Here is a 20,747-nt window from a genome sequence, read left to right as displayed (position 1 = left end):
TCCATCTTTTTACCTGGATTACTACAATAGCATCCTCACGTGCTGCCTTTGTGACCCTCTAACAGCACAGAATATTTTCGACACAGTAGCCAGAATGGTCTTTTCAAAATAGGTTATGTCTTTCCTCAAAACCCTCCCTCAGTTTCTCATTCAGCTGAGTAAGGATCAAACCTTTTCAATGGCCGTTAAACCCTTGCATTATCTGGCCCCCAAACCACTCTGACTCCAACTCTTATTACTTTCCTCCTCACTCTACTTCTAGCACACTAACTTCCCTGTTTTTTTTTGAACACCACGGCCATTCACCAACTGTTTCTTCTTCCTAGGATGCTCTCTACACAGATTTTCATCCAGCTAACTACTTCATCTCCTTTAAGTCTTAGCTCAAATGATACTTCTCAGTTATGTCTACTCTGTTTTTATTTTTTAATTATATGTATTTATTTATTTATTTTTGAGACAGTTTCACTCTTGTTGACTAGGCTGGAGTACAAGGACACGATCTCTTGGCTCACTGCAACCTCTGCCTCCCAGATTCAAGCGATTCTCCTGCCTCAGCCTCCCGAGGAGCTGGGATTACAGGAGCATGCTACCATGCCTGGCCTTTTTTTTTTTTTTTTTGTATTTTTAGTAGAGACGGGGTTTCACCATGTTGGCCAGACTTGTCTCGAACTCCTGACCTCAAGTGATCCACCTGCCTCAGCCTACAAAGTGCTGGGATTACAGGTGTGAGCCACTGCACCTGGCCTAATTTTTATTTTTTTAAAGACATGGTCTTGCTCTATTGCCAGGCTGGAGTCCACTGAAGTCTTGAACTCCTGGACTCATGCAATCCTCCTGCCTTGGCCTCCGAAAGTTCTGGGATTACTGGCCTGTGCCACTGTGCCCAACCAGTTATGTCTACTTTGACTACTTTATTTTACAGTCCTCTATCCTGATTTCTGTATGCCCTATTCCTTTTCCTTCCATTATTATCATTATTATTATTACTTTTCATAGTTACTGCTTTCTTTTTTTTTTTGACTAGCAATCTTATTTATTTATTTATTTTTATTATTATACTTTAAGTTCTAGGGTACGTGTGCACAACGTGCAGGTTTGTTACATATGTATACATGTGCCATGTTGGTGTGCTGCACCCGTTAACTTGTCATTTACATTAGGTATATCTCCTAATGCTATCCCTCCCCACTCCCCCGACCCCATGACAGACCCCAGTGTGTGATGTTCCCCACCCTGTGTCCAAGTGTTCTCATTGTTCAATTCCCACCTATGAGTGAGAACATGTGGTGTTTGGTTTTCTGTCCTTGCAATAGTTTTCTGAGAATGATGGTTTCCAGCTTCATCCATGTCCCTACAAAGGACATGAACTCATCCTTTTTTATGGCTGCATAGTATTCCATGGTATATATGTGCCACATTTCCTTAATCCAGTCTATCATTGATGAACATTTGGGTTGGTTCCAAGTCTTTGCTATTGTGAATAGTGCAACAATAAACATACGTGTGCGTGTGTCTTTATAGCAGCATGATTTATAATTCTTTGGGTATATACCCAGTAATGGGATGGCTGGGTCACATGGTATTTCTAGTTCTAGATCTTTGAGGAATTGCCACACTGTCTTCCACAATGGTTGAACTAGTTTACAGTCCCACCAACAGTGTAAAAGTGTTCCTATTTCTCACATCCTCTCCAGCACCTGTTGTTTCCTGACTTTTTAATGATTGCCATTCGAACTGGTGTGAGATGGTATCTCATTGTGGTTTTGATATGCATTTCTCTGATGGCCAGTGATGATGAGCATTTTTTCATGTGTCTGTTGGCTGCATAAATGTCTTCTTTTGAGAAGTGTCTGTTCATATTCTTCTCCCACTTTTTGATGAGGTTGATTTTTTTCTTGTAAATTTGTTTAAGTTCTTTGTAGATTCTGCATATTAGCCCTTTGTCAGATGGGTAGATTGCAAAACTTTTCTCCCATTCTGTAGGTTGCCTGTTTACTCTGGTGGTAGTTTCTTTTGCTGTGCAGAAGCTCTTTAGTTTAATTAGATCCCATTTGTCCATTTTGGCTTTTGTTGCCATTGCTTTTGGTGTTTTAGTCATGAGGTCCTTGCCGATGCCTATGTGCTGAATGGTATTGCCTAGGTTTTCTTCTAGAGTTTTTATGGTTTTAGGTCTAAATTTAAGTCTTTAATCCGTCTTGAATTAATTTTTGTATAAGGTGTAAGGAAGGGATCCAGTTTCAGCTTTCTACATATGGCTAGCCAGTTTTCCCAGTACCATTTTTTAAATAGGGAATCCTTTCCCCGTTTCTTTTTTTTTTATCAGGTTTGTGAAAGATCAGATGGTTGTAGATGTGTGGTATTATTTACGAGGGCTCTATTCGGTTCCATTGGTCTATATCTCTGTTTTGGTATCAGTACCATGCTGTTTTGGTTACTGTCGCCTTGTAGTATAGTTTGAAGTCAGGGAGTGTGATGCCTCCAGCTTTTTTCTTTTGGCTTAAGATTGTCTTGGCAATGCGGGCTCTTTTTTGGTTCCATATGAACTTTAAAGTAGTTTTTTCCAATTCTGTGAAGAAAGTCATTGGCAGCTTGATGGAGATGGTATTGAATCTATAAATTACCTTGGGCAGTACGGCCATTTTCACAATATTGATTCTTCCTATCCATGAGCATGGAATATTCTTCCATTTGTTTGTGTCTTCTTTTATTTCGTTGGGCAGTGGTTTGTAGTTCTCCTTGAAGAGGTCCTTCACATCCCTTGTAAGTTGGATTTCTAGGTATTTTATTCCCTTTGTAGCAATTGTGAATGGGAGTTCACTCATGATTTGGCTCTCTGTTTGTCTGTTATTGGTGTATAGGAATGCTTGTGATTTTTCTACATTGATTTTGTATCCTGAGACTTTGCTGAAGTTCTTTATCAGCTTAAGGAGATTTTGGGCTGAGGTGATGGGGTTTTCTAAATATACTATCATGTCACCTGCAAACAGGGACAATCTGACTTTCTCTTTTCCTAATTGAATACCCTTTATTTCTTTCTCTTGCCTGATTGCCCTGGCCAGAACTTCCAACACTATGTTGAATAGGAGTGGTGAGAGAGGGCATCCCTGTCTTGTGCCAGTTTTCAAACGGAATGCTTCCAGTTTTTGTCCATTCAGTATGATATTGGCTGTGGGTTTGTCATAGATAGCTCTTATTATTTTGAGATACGTCCCATGAATACCTAGTTTATTGAGAGTCTTTAGCATGAAGGGCTGTTGAATTTTGTCGAAGGCCTTTTCTGCATCTATTGAGATAATCATGTGGTTTTTGTCTTTGGTTCTGTTTATATGATGGATTACGTTTATTAATTTGTGTATTTTGCACCAGACTTGCAACCCAGGGATGAAGCCAAATTGATCATGGTGGATAAGCTTTTTGATGTGCTGCTGGATTTGGTTTGCCAGTATTTTATTGAGGATTTTTGCATCGATGTTCATCAGGGATATTGGTCTAAAATTCTCTTTTTTTGTTGTGTCTCTGCCAGGCTTTGGTATCAGGATGATGTTGGCCTCATAAAATGAATTAGGGAGGATTATTCTCTCTTTTTCTATTGATGGGAATACTTTCAGAAGGAATGGTACCAGCTCCTCTTTGTACCTCTGGTAGAATTCGGCTGTGAATCCATCTGGTCCTGGACTTTTTTTGGTTGCTAGGCTATTAATTATTGCCTCAATTTCAGAACCTGTTATTGGTCTATTCAGGGATTCAACTTCTTCCTGGTTTAGTCCTGGGTGGGTGTATGTGTCCTGGAATGTATCCATTTCTTGTAGATTTTCTAGTTTATTTGTGTAGAGATTTTTATAGTATTCTCTGAAGGTAATTTCTATTTCTGTGGGATTGGTGGTGATATCTCTTTATCATTTTTTATTGCATCTATTTGATTCTTCTCTGTTTTCTTCTTTATTAGTCTTGCTAGTGGTCTATCAATTTTGTTCATCTTTTCAAAAAACCAGCTCCTGGATTCGTTGATTTTTTGAAGGGTTTTTTGTGTCTCTATCTCCTTCAGTTCTGCTCTGATCTTAGTTATTTCTTGCCTTCTGCTAGCTTTTGAATGTGTTTGGTCTTGCTTCTCCAGTTCTTTTAATTGTGATGTTAGGGTGTCAATTTTAGATTTTTCCTGCTTTCTCTTGTGGGCATTTAGTGCTATAAATTTCCGTCTACACACTGCTTTAAATGTGTCCCAGAGATTCTGGTATGTTGTGTCTTTGTTCTCATTAGTTTGAAAGAACATCTTTATTTCTGTCTTCATTTCGTTATGTAACCAGTAGTCATTCAGGAGTAGGTTGTTCTGTTTCCATGTAATTGAGCGGTTTTGGGTGAGTTTCTTAATCCTGAGTTCTAGTTTGATTGCACTGTGGTCTGAGAGACAGTTTGTTATAATTTCTATTCTTTTACATTTGCTGAGGAGTGCTTTACTTCTGACTATGTGGTCAATTTTGGAATAAGTGTGATGTATTGCTGAGAAGAATGTATATTCTGTTGGTTTGGGATGGAGAGTTCTGTAGATGTCTATTAGGTCTGCTTGGTGCAGAGCTGAGTTCAATTCCTGGATATCCTTGTTAGCTTTCTGTCTCGTTGATCTGTCTAATGTCGACAGTGGGGTGTTAAAGTCTCCCATTATTATTGTGTGGGAGTCTAAGTCTCTTTCTGGATTGCTATGGACTTGCTTTATGAATCTGGGTGGTCCTGTATTAGGTGCATATATATTTAGGATAGTTAGCTCTTCTTGTTGAATTTATCCATTTACCCTTATGTCATGGCCTTCTTTGTCTCTTTTGATCTTTGTTGGTTTAAAGTCTGTTTTATCAGAAACTAGTATTGCAACCCCTGCTTTTTTTTTTTTTTTCCATTTGCTTGGTAGATCTTCCTCCAACCCTTTAGTTTGAGCCTATGTGTGTCTCTGCACGTGAGGTGGGTTTCCTGAATACAGCACACTGATAGGTCTTGACTCTTCAACCAATTTGCCAGTCTGTGTCTTTAAATTGGAGCATTTAGCCCATTTACATTTAAGGTTAATATTGTTATGTGTGAATTTGATCCTGTCATTTTGATGTTAGCTGGTTATTTTGCTCGTTAGTTGGTGCAGTTTCTTCCTAGCATTGATGGTCTTTACAATGTGGCATGTTTTGCAGTGGCTGGTACTGGTTGTTCCTTTCCATGTTTAGTGCTTCCTTCAGGAGCTCTTGTAAGGCAGGCCTGGTGGTGACAAAATCTCTCAGCCTTTGTTTGTCTGTAAAGGATTTTATTTCTCCTTCACTTATGAAGCTTAGTTTAGCTGGATATGAAATTCTGGTTTGAAAATTCTTTTCTTTATCAATGTTGAATATTGGTCTCCACTCTCTTCTGGCTTGTAGAGTTTCTGCCGATAGATCAGCTGTTAGTCTGATGGGCTTCCCTTTGATGGTAACCCGACCTTTCTCTCTGGCTGCCCTTAACATTTTTTCTTTCATTTCAACTTTGGTGAATCTGACAATTATGTGTCTTGGAGTTGCTCTTCTCAAGGAGTATCTTTGTGGCCGTTCTCTGTGTTTCCTGAAATTGAATGTTGGCCTGCCTCACTAGGTTGGGGAAGTTCTCCTGGATAATATCCTGAAGAGTGTTTTCCAACTTGGTTCTATTCTCCCCGTCACTTTCAGGTACACCAATCAGATGTAGATTTGGTCTTTTCACATAGTCCCATATTTCTTGAGGCTTTGTTTATTTCTTTTTATTCTTTTTTCTCTAAACTTCTCTTCTTGCTTCATTTCATTCATTTGATCTTCAATCACTGATACCCTTTCTTCCACTTGATCGAATCGGCTGCTGAATCTTGTGCATTAGTCACGTAGTTCTTGTGCCATGGTTTTCAGCTCCATCAGGTTATTTAAGGACTTCTCCACACTGTTTATTCTAGTTAGCCATTTGTCTAATCTTTTTTCAAGGTTTTAGCTTCTTTGTGATGGGTTCAAAATCCTCCTTTAGCTCAGAGAAGTTTGTTATTACCGATTGTCTGAAGCCTTCTCTCAACTGGTTGAAGTCATTCTCTGTCCACCTTTGTTCCGTTGCTGGTGAGGAGCTGTGTTCCTTTGGAGAAGAGGCGATCTGATTTTTAGAGTTTCCAGTTTTACTGCTCTGGTTTCTCCCCATCTTTATGGTTTTGTCTACCTTTGGTTTTTGATGATGGTGACGTACAGATGGGGTTTTGGTGTGGATGTCCTTTCTGTTTGTTAGTTTTCCTTCTAACAGTCAGGACCCTCAGCTGCAGGTCTGTTGGAGTTTGCTGGAGGTGCACTCCAGACCCTGTTTGCCTGGGTATCACCAGCAGAGGCTGCAGAACAGCAAATATTGCAGAACGGCAAATGTTGCTGCCTGATCCTTCCTCTGGAAGCTTTGTCTCAGAGGGGCACCTGGCTGTATGAGGTGTCAGTTGGCCCCTACTGGGAGGTGTCTCCCAGTTAGGCTACTTGGGGGTCAGGGACCCACTTGAGGAGGCAGTCTGTCCGTTCTCAGATCTCAAACTCCATGCTGGGAGAACCACTACTCTCTTCAAAGCTGTCAGACAGGGATGTTTAAGTCTGCAGAAGTTTCTGCTGCCTTTTGTTCAGCTATGCCCTGCCCCCAGAGGTGGAGTCTACAGAGGCATGCAGGCCCCTTGAGCTGTGGTTGGCTCCACCCAGTTTGAGCTTCCTGGCCGCTTTGTTTACCTACTCCAGCCTCAGCAATGGCGGACGCCCCTCCCCTAGCCTCGCTGCTACCTTGCAGTTCCATCTCAGACTACTGTGCTAGCAGTGAGCAAGGCTCCGTGGGTGTGGGACCCTCTGAGCCAGGTGCAGGATATAATCTCCTGGTGTGCCATTTGCTAAGGCCATTGGAAAAGCACGGTATTAGGGTGGGTGTGTCCTGATTTTCCAGGTACTGTTGGTCACGGCTTCCCTTTGCTAGGAAAGGGAATTTCCTGACCTCTTGTGCTTCCTGGGTGAGGTGATGCCCCGCCCAGCTCCGTGGGCTGCATCCACTGTCTGACAAGCCCCAGTGAGTTGAACCCAGTACCTCAGTTTGAAATGCAGAAAACACCCATCTTCTGCGTCACTCACGCTGGGAGCTGCAGACTGGAGCAGTTCCTATTCGGCCATCTTGGAACCTCCCCCTAGCAATCTTCCATAGTTACTGCTTTCTAACATGCAATAACAGATATTTTTCATTTGCGCCTTCAGTGCCATTCACCCTACTCTGTGCCCTGCATTGATGAAATGTATAAACAGCATCAACAGGCTCCCTAGTCCTTTGGGTTCCAGTTAAGTATAGCCAATGGGAGGCAGCAACACTAGATCTGAAGGCAGAAGAGCAATGAAGTTGGAATATTTATTTCTCCAGCAACCTCACTGCTGTGTCTGTCTCTACCAATTAGCTGCATTGCTCTACTAAAACCCACAGCTCCTATCAGACAGACTTTTCTGGGTTCTGATAACTATGCTCTTCACTTGTTCCATCCAGCCTCCTGGTATAGCAAGACCTTGAAATTTCTAGTCTGGGAATTCTGCATGAGGCTTGGTTGGTTTTCCTAAATCTTGCCCTTACCTTTTAAAAGAGGTCTTTTCATTAAACTTTTTATTAAGTATGTCATGTTTCCAACTGAAGTTCTAGCTGAAAAACATACAAACAATTTACTTATTTATCATGTTATTTATTGTCTGCATTTCACAACAGTGATCTTTGCCAATTTTGTACATGGATGCATCCCTAAAACCTAGAACAGTGCCTGGGACATGGTATATACTCAATAAACAAATGAATTAAGGATTCTCATTATGCCTTTTCTCCTTCTTCTAATAATGTTGTTCCCAACACTCTTAACTTATTTGATTTGAAATATTCTCCCAAATTTAAGATTACAGCATCTCAGCTTTGGAAGAAATTTTTATAGGCATCTATTCTTCTAGTGATTATTCCTGAAAAGTGGTTTCCTGAAAAGGTGTTGCCTGTCCACATGTTGAGTGATAGCACACTATTGCCTGTTACAGAATATTTTCACTTTCACATTAACAATTATTAAATTTGTGCTATGGTCTGAATGTATGTGCCCCCCCGAAAAGAAATTCATATATGCAAACTTAATCGCCAATGTTATGGTATTAATGGAGTGCCTTTAGAAAGTAATTAGGTCATGAGGGCCCCGGCTTCATGAATGGGATTAGTGCCTTTAGAAAAGAAGCTGGAGGGAGGCTTTTTGTCCCTTCTGTCTTGTGTGGATGCAGCAAGAAGGCTTTATTTCTGATTAACAGATCTTCACCAAAGACTGAATCTGCTGGAACCTTGATCTTGGACTTCCCAGCTTCCAGAACAATAAATTCTGGGAGGTAAATTTTGTTGTTTTTAAATTAGCCAATCCAAGGTATTTGTTGTCACAGCCTGAACATATTAAAACAATATGTTATTAAATTGAATGAAAATTCTCTGTTGAGATTTACATTCTTTTCTCTTAATTCTACCTTCCAAAGTTACAGGGACAAATTTCATCTGTCTTCCCACTGGCATTCTCGCTAATAATTATAGACAGCTATCATGGCTGTCTGCATTTTTGCTCCTCTTGAAAATAAGCATTGTCAACTGTTTTCTGATAAGTAGTCCATGCTAATCTTAGGAGACTTTTTAATATTTCTCCTGATAAATACACAAAAAGTGTAATGCACAGACTTGAGTATACAATTTCAGATGTGGCCTGACCCATGCAAAAGAGATCAGAACAGGAATCTCCCCTTATCAGATTATTACACTTCTGTTAGTGAAAACTAAGCTCCATTAATTGAACATTATTATTATTATTGTTAGACCTCAATTATGATCCAAAATGAAGAAAGTCTCTTGGGTTCTATGATATATTCAGTGCACTTCCTTCACTCAACTGGCTTACAGCCTAGTTGGAAGAGGCTGGACAAATAAACAAATAAAAGTAGTGATGTGTCCTAGCTGATATGATAGAAGTGTGCATATTATCAGCATTGTTCACAGCTACATCACAATGTTGATGAACAGAAGAATTATTTGTTGTGGTGATAAAGATGTATTGAGTCAGCTGGGTTTTAGTTCTAGTTTACTCAATGCTATTAATCAGTTTGCTTTTTGAAAATTTGGTGAGCACAACAATATTTCAACTGTTTCAATATGTACTTCTTCTCTGAGTATAAATAAGGTTGACACCCTGCCACCTCTGCAGTGTATCCTCCTTGATTTCATGGAAACTGGTGACATGAGGGCAGTCCTCCCTGTGCCACCTGACAGTTCTCTACTATGCCATTAGGAATCATTCCCTACTCTTTTTTTTTTCTCCATTCCAGTAGCACAGAGGCAAATCAGTAAGCATAGTGGCTAATACATGGCCAACTAGAAACAAAAAAAAAAACCTTTTTTTTTTTCCTTCTTGAAGAAGCCCTGATTATTTACAACCAATTTTCTGGAATCTTTTTCATTTGACTTGGGAGAGGGTTCCACAAGAAGGTGAGAAGAAGGAAATATTTTCTTTCTCCCCTCAAAATGGCTTTCTCTCAAAGGCACCTTCATTTCCCCCAGTTGTGGTGGTGGAGATTGTATAGTGGGGTGAAAGTTGAGCTAGTACTTGATCCACAGTATATATCTCTCAGCAAGCTCTTTGGGGAGATAGTTTCAACAGCATAGCTTTGTGTACTTAGAATGTGGTTAATCAGCCTTTTTTTCGGTACTCATCTGGGAGCCCTAGTTACTAGTTTTGTCCCTTGGCTCCTAATATCATCCTATTGTATTGAGAAACACTGTCTAGTGGCTGTGCCACAAGGGCTTATGTGTAGCTTGAGGAACAATTAAAAATTTCTGTATTATTTATATAAATTGTGCTTGTCAAGCTACATATCTTACATCTTCTGTTAGCAATTGATTAAAAAAACAAAATGTATTACTACATTGCTCTTCATAGAAATTTATCTTATTTATATTCAATAATATAAAAAATCTTATATAAAAACTTGCATCTAAATATCATTTTTCTTGACATATCATCTTGAATGTGTTATCAATCCTGTTGTTAATAGTTTGGACACTTGTGTAAGCTGGTTAGTGTCATACAATGAAAATAAAATGAAGGCAGAAGTAAAATAATAATATGCATGGTTTTCTTTTCTTTGCAGGTCTATGTACACACTCTTCATCTAGATTTCATAACTATTCCTACTTAAATTTGTATTGTGATTTACATTTCTAAGCTATCAAGAGGTTAGGATCTAGATCTGTGCTATCCAAAATAATATCCCATTAATCAAAAATTTTTAAATTAAAAATTTAATTCCTTTAGTCACATTAGCCACATTTTATGTACCTGAGAGGCACCAGTTGACAGTGGCTACCAAATTGAGTGGCACAGATATAGAATATTTCCATCATTCCAGAAAGTTCTTTTGAGTAGCACTGATCATGGAGAACTGGAACCTAGGGATAATGTAGATCCCCTAGGTCAAGCAAAGTGATCTCAAAAGGTCAAAAGGTCTCAAAAGGTCCCATCAAAAACAATACTTGGAGTTTGTTTGCCATATGGTAAGCAAGGCATGATGCCTGAGGATAATGGTAGTGGCAGTAGTCACATGGCAAGATGGCAAAATCAGACAAACCTGGCAAGAAAGAAGCTTTAGGGGCCAGGGGCTTAGTCCAGAGGGCTCTGGCAAGATCAAAGCAGGAGAGCTTCTAATCCTAGACGGGACTGGAAATATACAAGATACTCTGTCAAGAATTTAGTTTGTGGGATAGGAAGGATCTGAATCCTGGATTTGGAGTGAATTTAAGATAGATATTGAGATTTATTTAAGTGGACCTAGTCTAGAAACCAATATATAATCTCAGATTAAGCTAGCATTAAGAGTAATCAAGCTTCCCCGATTAAGAATGTGGTATACAGCACAACCCTTACGTAGAGTTGTGTCCTTTCTGTCAGGTGAGAGGTATGAACATTCTGAGTCAATGGTTCATTTTAGTTAGCCGTGTAGCAGAATTACATATACAGTAAGAGGAAAAAGATGGATACCACAAAGCTTTATAATTCTACCTTTGTACCTAACCTGGAAAGAAATGTGCTGTTTACTCTAACTTTTTATCTGAAGAGCTACTGCTTTGAGATTCAAGTTTTCTTTCAAAATAGCATGATTCAAAACTTTCGAAAAAGGTCCTACTTATTGAATCTCCTAGTATTATTTTCATGTTTTACTTCTGAACATTTTTATAAAGCTAAGTCTCCGTTATTTCTCCAGAAATGTTGAACATCTGGTATGACAATTGTAATCATTCTTTTATATTCATTATGATTTTAATTTTGATTCTCAGCTATCATATTTTGAAATACCATATTTGCTTTAAGTTACCTAATCAAAATGTTATAGGCATCTTGTAAAGAACAATGAGTTCATTTTAAAGGGAAACAAAATAAAAACCCATATGCTTAGTATTGAGGTAGTAGTTACAATAATGCACTATTTAGGGACTTGTAATTTAGCCATCACAATTTCATAACCAATTGTTCCCCATTCCTCAGGGATTCAGAATATGGTTTCCATGGTAATTCTGAATTTTGAAAAGACTCATCTTTGCCCTAAATGGATAGTAAATAGTTTGAATAGAAAACGACCTGTCTGTTAGCTAGGATTATACTTTAGTGTTGCAGGAGAGAGAAATACACTACCCATTTAAAAATAGATGAGTTTCAGGGCACCGTAATACATTCAACGTCTCTAAAATCACAACCCCTTGATAGCCAGTGTTAACAAAAGCTTGTTCTTTAATTACCTATATTGCATTTGGCTTCTGTTTCCTTCCAAAACCCAATTATGGTTAATAGCAGCAGTAAGCTGCACTCTTCTTGTTTATGGCAGTTCATTTTAAAGTGCTCTGTTTGATCATCATTTGTCTTCATGACTTGACAAATCAGGTTCAGATTTTCATTGGACAACCCCATAGGCTTCACCTTGCACATGTGTATAAATGGAATTCTTATATAATGCGGATGTCTTTTTAAAAAAATTTTCCTAACCAGAGGCTGTTCCCTAAATATTGGGAATCATGCTATTTTTATAAGTTCTTACTAGTGGTCTTTTCAATGCAATAATTCCAATACCCCACAACAAACGGATATTTAAAATTTGTAGAAAAGGGACAGAGAACTTTTATTTATCCCTTCCTCCTACAAATCCATTTTCTCCCAGTGTGCTGTTCATTGCCTAATCATTCTCTGCAGCTCAGATTCGTATGTTCTCCTGCAGAGACTAGCAGTCTGCCTTCTAGAGTTGAATCCAGAATAATTCAGCAGTCTAATTTCTGATTTAATTTTGCTGCTCTCCAACTGTGGTGTAAACCCAGCTCTGAGAATTGAATGCAATTTGTAGCACTTTGCCTCAGCTGAAAATACTTATGTCTTTATTCCTCATTCTCACCAGAATCATTATTTCCATGATAACTAATGGGTCCCAAGTGGAAAAAGGAGAAAAAGACACATGTAAGGTAAATAGGAAAAGACAGAAATTCAAACAGTAGGAAATACTCCTATTGCTTTATTGAAAATTAATTTCATTGTACTGTTTTATATAGGTGGTAGGTGCTGCTGTAGAGATGGGAAAAGATGAGTAGTTTTTCATTTGCTTCTATTCCTCTAACACTCCATCCTCTACTTCCTATGTTTTTAGATGGTCAAGGAAACACATGGACAAGAGGACAGTGGGCCTGGCCTTCCATTCTGTATAGTTATTTATCATTATTTTGACTGAGTCATTTTCTTTCTGAAGAAGTATCATTATTCTGCTTTTGGTCTATCCCACAAAAAGCCCCTCTTCTTGCATTGGCAAACCAGCCCTGGAGAAGCTTTCCACTGAATGTGCAGTGGTATCAGCAACATTGATGTCACTTGGGCTTATGTCAGAAGTGCAGAATCTCAGGCTCCACTCCAGACCTACTGTATAATGACCTGCATTTGTGCAGCACAGATACAGAACATTAACAAATTTCCAAATAATTCATAAATCACTCAATATGTATTACATATAAAACCTTTTTAAGTACAGTATATTGAGAGAGGTAATAATACATATGTAATACATAAAGCCTGTAAAAGCACCTGATTTTTATAGGATAGGATAAGGGACCCCAACCCCCAGGCCACAGACCAGTACTGTTAAGACTAATCCATGTTTTGATAAAATTCAATCTTTTCTAATAAAAATTTCTTCTGTTGAAAATGATCCATACTGCCAGATATAGTGTCAGGATATTTATATATATATATATATATATATATATATATATATACACATACATACACACTATATATATATATATATATATATATATATATATATAGTATTCCTTTAGTTTTATTGGCTTCAAGTTGCCATTGATAAGAAACTTGCCATATTAGAATCTTTCTCCCTTTTAAAAAATTAATTTAAATATTGAAAAGAAAATCAAAGGTTTTTTTTTCATGTTCTTTTTCTTTCTTTCTTTCTTTTCTTTTCTTTTTTTTTTTTGGAGACTGGGTCTTGCTCTGTTGTCCAGTCTGGAGTACAGTGGCACAATCACAGCTCATGGCAGCCTCGACCTCCCAGGCCCAAGCAGTCCTCCCTGCTTAGCCACCCAAGTAGCTAGGACTACAGGCACATGCCACCACACCTGGCTAATTTTTGTATTTGTTTGTAAATATGGGGTTTCGCCATGTAGTCATGTTTGTTTTTACATTTTCTAATCTAGGTTGTTTTAAACAAAGACAGATATTCATAAGCCTAGTGGGTTTTAAAGTTCCTATAAAGGGGAAATAATTATTGATATCATAACATTGTAAAAGTGGTCATTAGATGTTACCTTACTGTAAACAATAGCATTCCTTGTGACTCTTTAGCTCTTTGGAGTAAAACACTACTTTGATTTTTTTTTTTTTTTTTTGTGAGATGGAGTTTCGCTCTTGTTGCCCGGGCTGGAGTGCAATGGCACGATCTTGGCTCACCACAACCTCTGCCTCCTGGTTGAAGTGATTCTCCTGCCTCAGCCGCCCGAGTAGCTAGGATTACAGGCGTGCGCCACCACACGTGCCTAATTTTGTATTTTTAGTAGAGACTGGGTTTCTCCATGTCTGTCAGGCTGGTCTCGAACTCCCGATCTCAGGTGATCTGCCCACCTCAGCCTCCCAAAATGCTGGGATTACAGGCATGAGCCACCGTTCCTGGCCAATGACATTTTGACATTGATTTTTTTTAAGCAGAAAAATTTCAGGGTGTAACACTAGTATGTCAAGGGGGCCAATGGGATCTTTGAAAATCAGTACCTCATTTTGTTTTAAAAGCAGACTCCTTTATTCCATTAGAAATAAATATTTTCCAATTATTGTCAGTACCTTTTGTTCTACATGGCAAAGGTGGGTATTAAAAAGCATTACAGCTTTCTGTGTCCTCTGGTAAATTCATACATTGTATCATTTGATCCTTTCTTCCTCTTTTTGCCTTTCTTCCTTCTGATCTTCCTTTAGTTTTTCCCTTTCTTTCTTCTTTCAACATATTACTATTGATCCTCTTATGTGATGCTCTACCTGTTACCAAGATAAAAATTTTCATCATCAATTCCAGAGACTTTGTAACCTGAGGCAACATAATTATGTTACTCAAGGTAATTTAAACATTTCTTTGGTAATTCTAGAGTAGACATTATACAGCTAAAAATATGCTATATATGTCCTCATCTGTTTCTAAAACCTTGAAACAGTTAAAATTAGATTATGAAATTTTTTAATGAGTAGACACTATCAACAGAGTAAGAAGACAACCCACAAAATGGGAGAACATATTTGCAAATCATATATCTTATAAGGGGTTCATATCTAGAATACAGAGAATTCTAAAAGGTCAACAACACAAAAACAACCCAAGGCAAAAATGGAAAAATGACTGGATTAAACATTTCTCCAAAGTAGATATACAATGGCTAATAAGCACACGAAAAGATGCTTGACCTTACTAATCATTAGGGAAATGCAAATCAAAACTACGATGAGATACCACCTCATACCCATTAGGATGGCTACTATCCAAAAAACACAGCAGACAAAGAGTGTTGGTGAAGATGTGGGGAAATTGGAACCCTTGTGTACCATTGGTGGGAATGTAAATGATATATAGCCTCTGTGGAAAACTGGCAACTTCTCAAAAAATAAAAATAGAATTTTATGATATGATCCAGCAATTCCACTTCTGAGTATTTACTCAAAATAATTGAAAGCATGGTCTTAAAAAGGTATTTGTTCAACCCACGTTCACAACAACATTATTCACAGTAGCTAAAATGTCTATTTATGGGTAAATGGATAAGCAAAATGTGGTATATACATATAATGAGATATAATTCAGCCTTAAAAAGAAAGGAAATTCTGGAATATACTATGACATAAATTAATCTTGAGGACATTATGCTATGTGAAATAAGCCAATCACAAAAAGACAGATTCTGTATGAGGAACTTAGAACGGTCAAAATCATAGAGACAGAAAGTAGAATGTTGGTTGCCAGGCGCTGGGAGAGGAGAGAGTGGGGACTTATTGTTTAATGAGTCTAAAGTTTCAGTTTTACAAGATGTAAAGAATTCTGGAGATAGATGGTGGTGATCGTTGTACAACATTATAAATGCATTTAATACCACTCAACTGTACATTTAAAAATGGCTAAGATGGCAACTTTTATGTTATGTGTATTCTGCTACAATAAAAACATTGGAAAAGTTGGGGAAAAGGGGTGTGTGCATCATTTTTGCAATTACTTCTTCATTGTTCTCTTTTCAGTTAATTCAACAGCCAACATTTAGTGATTACCTGCCAAGTGCCAGGCACTGGCAAGGCAGAAGTGAATGGCTGAGAGACACATCTGACCTTAATGGGAGGCAATGTAATAACCTCAGCACAGAGCACCCTTGGTTTCATCCTGTGTGTGTTTTGTTTTTATCTCATTGAAAGAAGAGAACAATTATTTTATATTTATCTCAAATATGTGATCATACCATAACCTTTTCGAATAAGTTTTCTTGAGGTATTTGGAACATTGTGTCAGCACAGTCAAAGTCACTCTATGAAACATATGGGAATATTTTGAAAGCATCAGGCAGGGATTCACACCCCCACTGCACTATAACCTAGTGGTGCTGAAAGTAAAATAACAACAGAAACCCTCTATCTAGCTTTATTGTTATGACTTCCATTAGCCATTTACTAGACTGGATGGCTGCCTAGGGCACCCAAAAGATAAACTATTTCATCTGTGGTAAAGCATAATCCTGAAACCTAGTATTTTACAGAGGATAATGGAAACTAAGTAGTTTTTATAGATTATATCTGCTTGCAACCTATTAATCAATTACTAAATTTTTCTATTCCTCACCACAAGGAGAAAAGATTTTGCTACCAAAATACTAAATTCTGAATTAGCTTTTAGAACGTTTAAGACAACAAACTAACTTGTCTATAAGAACATTGGGTAAAATAGTTTGAATTTCTCCTTGTTAATCTTTTCCCTAGGAAAATTAACTCCTAAGTTGGTTTTCTGTCTTGCAAACTAGATGCTAAAAAATTAAAACCTACCACACAGCAGGGTTATTTAATTTTAAAAGATTGGCATTTAAGAAAAGTCAAAAAACACTAAGAGGATTAGAGAATAATCTTATACTTTAGAGCTTAAATGTTCTCTTTATTTTCACTTATTTCTTGTTGTCTTTTACTAATCTTTGGCTCTAAATTTATTTACTGGGTACTTTTTAAAAAATAAATCTTAAGAGCTTTTATCATTTCTTTTTTCCTCAATTTATTTTGTTCATGTATTCAAAAGTACTAAGCATAGTACACTGTTTACTGCTTAGGGAAGTTCCTTTTACATTCTTTGTTGGTGTTATTTTAATATTAATAAAATCACATTATTTCTCAGATGGCTAAGATAATTTAAATGATTAGCACAGTATCTTAGTTATTAAGCACTTTCAAGTATAAAATTAAGCAGTTTCCAAACACTTCCATATTTGTTTTCCTGAAGGGGTTTTATAAATCTTAACCTGTGGTACTTACAAAGCTAAATTTTTTTGTTAGTTGTTTGTTTGAAATCTACCTCCCTACTCTATTTTATGTTGCTTCTTTTATGTTCAACTTTGTTGAACAAAGTTCAACAAAGCATCACCCCTCTAGCATCACCTTTACTGATGTGCATATAGCAGTGCTTAATTTATGTCTCCTAAACCAATTATAACTTGTATATGATGTAAGGAAAAGAAAGTAACAAGTCAAAATGAATTTCTAATTTTTTGTTCTCCCTCTTAAAATACATATATTTTTCTTTATTACCAAAAGGGAGCATGATTGCTGTAGAAAATGTTAAAGTTACAGAAAACTGTAGAATTCTAAAATCTATTTGTAAATCACATCTTTAAACTATAACATTGTCATCATGGTACCCTTTGTTCCAGTCTCTTTTTCAAGAAATAACTTTCTATATTTTGATCATACTTCTGTATCATTTTATCCTTCAGCCAACCAACCTCTGATAAGTCTTTTTTTTTTCTTTTCTTAGGCTAGTAGCAAAACAAAAACAAAAACAAAATCTAAAACTGATGTTTTTCATGTCTTGTTTTAGAATTATTTCAATTTATTATACATTTAAAAAACCAAGTATTCCAGATGAATGACCCTTTGCTAGAGTCTTTTCTGGAAATGCATGTTAGAAGACAGCACACTATTCAGTTTATCTCTTCTACTTTTGGGTGCATTTACATCACCGTGCTTTTGTTCTAATGATAGTGACAAAGGTAGCTGTCACTAAGTATTGAGGAGGCTAGAGAGGACAATCAGAGAGATTTCCAGGGCCTGTGTACATCTGTTTGCGGACAAATAGGACACTGCTTTTTTAGATAGTGCTAATTGTAATCCCAAAGCAGAGAAAGTTTCTCAAAGCTTTCTTGTAACTCTAGTTATAAGCAAGTGAGATAGGTGAAAACTGTATCAATTTTAAGAAAAAAAATAAATGATTGGTATTCTTTTTAGTATGGCCTCAGGAGAAGAAAATTGAAATCAGATAACTCTGAGTTTGGAACTACAGCTTCATTTAGAGTTGTGGAACATTCAGCAAATTTAACCTCTCTGAGCTTTTTAAAATGTTTAAACAGGAGTAACAAAAACATAAAATCTTGGTAATTGATGCAATCTCATGTGTGGCAATGCCTGGGACACCACTGGGCTCACAGAAAGTTTTAAATGTTAACTCACCTCTTTATTTTTTCTTTACACTGGCTTTCATGGAGTTCAGGACATTCTAATCCAAATTAAGGTACTTTGGCATATGAGAAAACAGCAGAAGCAGGAAGGTCTTTCTGACCTTCTTTCGTCCTTCTGAAGCGGGCCATAAAGAATTCTCTGACTTTTCTCTAAAGTAGGTTATAAGACTCTCATGAGAGGGATTCTCTCCCTATGCAGGTTTAATATTTTTCACCAAAAAATCCAAAATCTGCTCCCAAATTAAAAACTTTTTGAGATCCTGCATGACACCACAAGTAGAGAATTCCTCACCTGATCTGCCTGATCTGCTCATGTGATGGGTTGCAGTCAAAATGCAGTCAAAACTTTGTTTCAGTCACAAAATTACTTAAAATACTGTACAAAATTACCTTCAGGATATGTGTATACATTGTATATTAAACATAAATGAATTTCATGTTTAGACTTAGGTCCCATCCCAAATATATCTCATTTGTATATGCAAATATTCCAAAATTAAAAAAATTAGAAACCCAAAACACTTCTAGTCCTAACCATTTTGGATAAGGGCTACTCAATCCATAATCCAAGAAAAGGAATGTCCCTACCTCTGAAGACACAAGGACACAGAGAACAACTTGAACAGGTTTTGCTAAGTTCTCCCAAGTTTATTACCATGAAATCATATCCTCTTTGTCTGATCATACTTCTGCACAACTCTCCACTCTTCATTCACAAATTTTCCTATTTCTTTGGGTCTTCATTTCTGAACACTCTCATGTCATGTAAAACTTACATTAAGTAAATTTGTGTGCTTTTCTCTTTTTAATCTCTTTTTTTAAATAGGGATCTCAGCCATGAACCTAACTGATGGTGAAATAAGAAATCTTTTCATTTTTAAAATTTTATTTTTATTTTTTAAGACACAAGGTCTCATTCTGTTACCCAGGCTGAAGTGCAGTGGTGTGAATATAGATCACTGCTGCCTCCACCTCTTGGGCTCAGGCGATCCTCCTGCCTCAATCTCCCTAGTAGCTAGGACAACAAGTGCATGCTACCACACCTGGCTAATTAAAAAAAAAGAAAATTTGTAGAGACATGTGTCTCGCTATGTTGTCCAAGGTGCTCTCAAACTCCTGGCCTCAAGTGATCCTCCCACTTCAGCTTCCCAAAGTATTGGGATTACAGGGGTGAGGCACCATGCCTGGCTTATTTTACTGTTGGAAGTGTGGCTTTACATGTCTGCAGCTCCTGCTAACAAAATACCACTCCAGCAATAATTCATTTATTTATTGTATCTAGCACATAGTAGGTGCTCAGTTTGCTCAACAAAAGGAATAGCACTCTGCTATACACTGAGTGTCTGGGAGTTGTAAAAGGGACATGTCTTCATGTCCTCATGTCTTTGTGGGGTTTAAAGTTTATTGAGGAAGGTGGTCGTAAATACATGAACAGTCATATGTTCTACCAAGGGGTGCTGGGAAGGGCATTCTCACAGGATGTGAGGCAATGAAATACTTAACTGCAGAGTCTGGGTGCCAGGTAGGAGTTGGGCTTCTCCCACAACATTCTGCCTTTGGGATCAGGTAGTTTGGGGTAAATCCTGCATTGGGTGAATGAGCCGCATCTATAGCTCCTCTGAACCTCGCTCATCTTACAGCCTTCATCTCCCTTGGAAGATTGCGTAAACTGCCAGTGCAGCAAATGCAACACAGCAGTCTCTCTTGAATAAAGCTTACAACAAGGTTACATCTAATAAATGTATCATACATTGTTGGGTTTTTCAGGATGTAACCACCATAAGTTGAGAAGCATACTGAATGTTTATCACTTTCACACCATCATTATGTTGAAAAATTGTAAGTCGAATCTTATGCTGAACCATCCTAAGTTGGAGATCATGTGTATTACTCAATGAAAGGGTATTCACAGAGTCATGCAACCATCACCATAACCTAATGTTAGAACATTTTCTTCATTGCAAAAATAAACCTTGTACCCATTAGCGGTCACTCCCCATCCCCTACCCAGCTACTATTTACCCCCATCCCTTAACCTTAGGTAACCACTAATCAACTTTCTGCCTCTATGAATTTGCCTATTCTGGAGGTTTCACATAAATGGAATCACACATGAGGTCTTTCATAACTTCTTTCACTTAGCATAATGTTTTTGAAGTTTATTCATGTTGTAGCATGTGTCAGTACTTCACTCTTTTTTATTACCAAATAACATTCCAGTGTATGGATGAACCACATTTTAAAAAAAAAAAATTTTATTTTAGTTTCAGAGGTACATGTGCAGGCTGATTCTGCAGATAAATTGGCTGTCACTGGGGCTTGATGCACATACTATTTCATCACTAAGATAATAAGCATAGTACCTGATAGGTATTTTTTTGATCCTCACCCTCCTCCCACTCCCAACCCTAAAGTAGGACCTGGTGTCTGTTGTT

At 37.5% G+C, this 20,747-nt stretch overlaps 1 protein-coding gene across 3 annotated transcripts in view; it reads left to right on the top strand.

The window, feature by feature from the left end:
* Positions 1-20,747, top strand: part of IQCM (IQ motif containing M) — a 489,167-nt gene that overhangs the window by 359,388 nt on the left and 109,032 nt on the right. Inside the window, exon 12 of one of the 3 annotated variants that reach the window (XM_054554571.1) lies at positions 8,304-8,474. The exons of the other annotated variants lie outside the window; for them this stretch is intronic. Within the exon in view, the coding sequence (XP_054410546.1) occupies positions 8,304-8,338 (35 nt within the window). The 3' untranslated portion in view covers positions 8,339-8,474. Of the gene's footprint in view, positions 1-8,303; positions 8,475-20,747 lie in introns of those variants that run through there. 3 annotated transcript variants of the gene reach the window in all.

Source organism: Pongo abelii, chromosome 3 (assembly GCF_028885655.2).
Source record: "Pongo abelii isolate AG06213 chromosome 3, NHGRI_mPonAbe1-v2.0_pri, whole genome shotgun sequence".
NCBI classification, from domain to species: domain Eukaryota; kingdom Metazoa; phylum Chordata; class Mammalia; order Primates; family Hominidae; genus Pongo; species Pongo abelii.
This window is presented reverse-complemented; position numbering and strand designations above follow the sequence as displayed.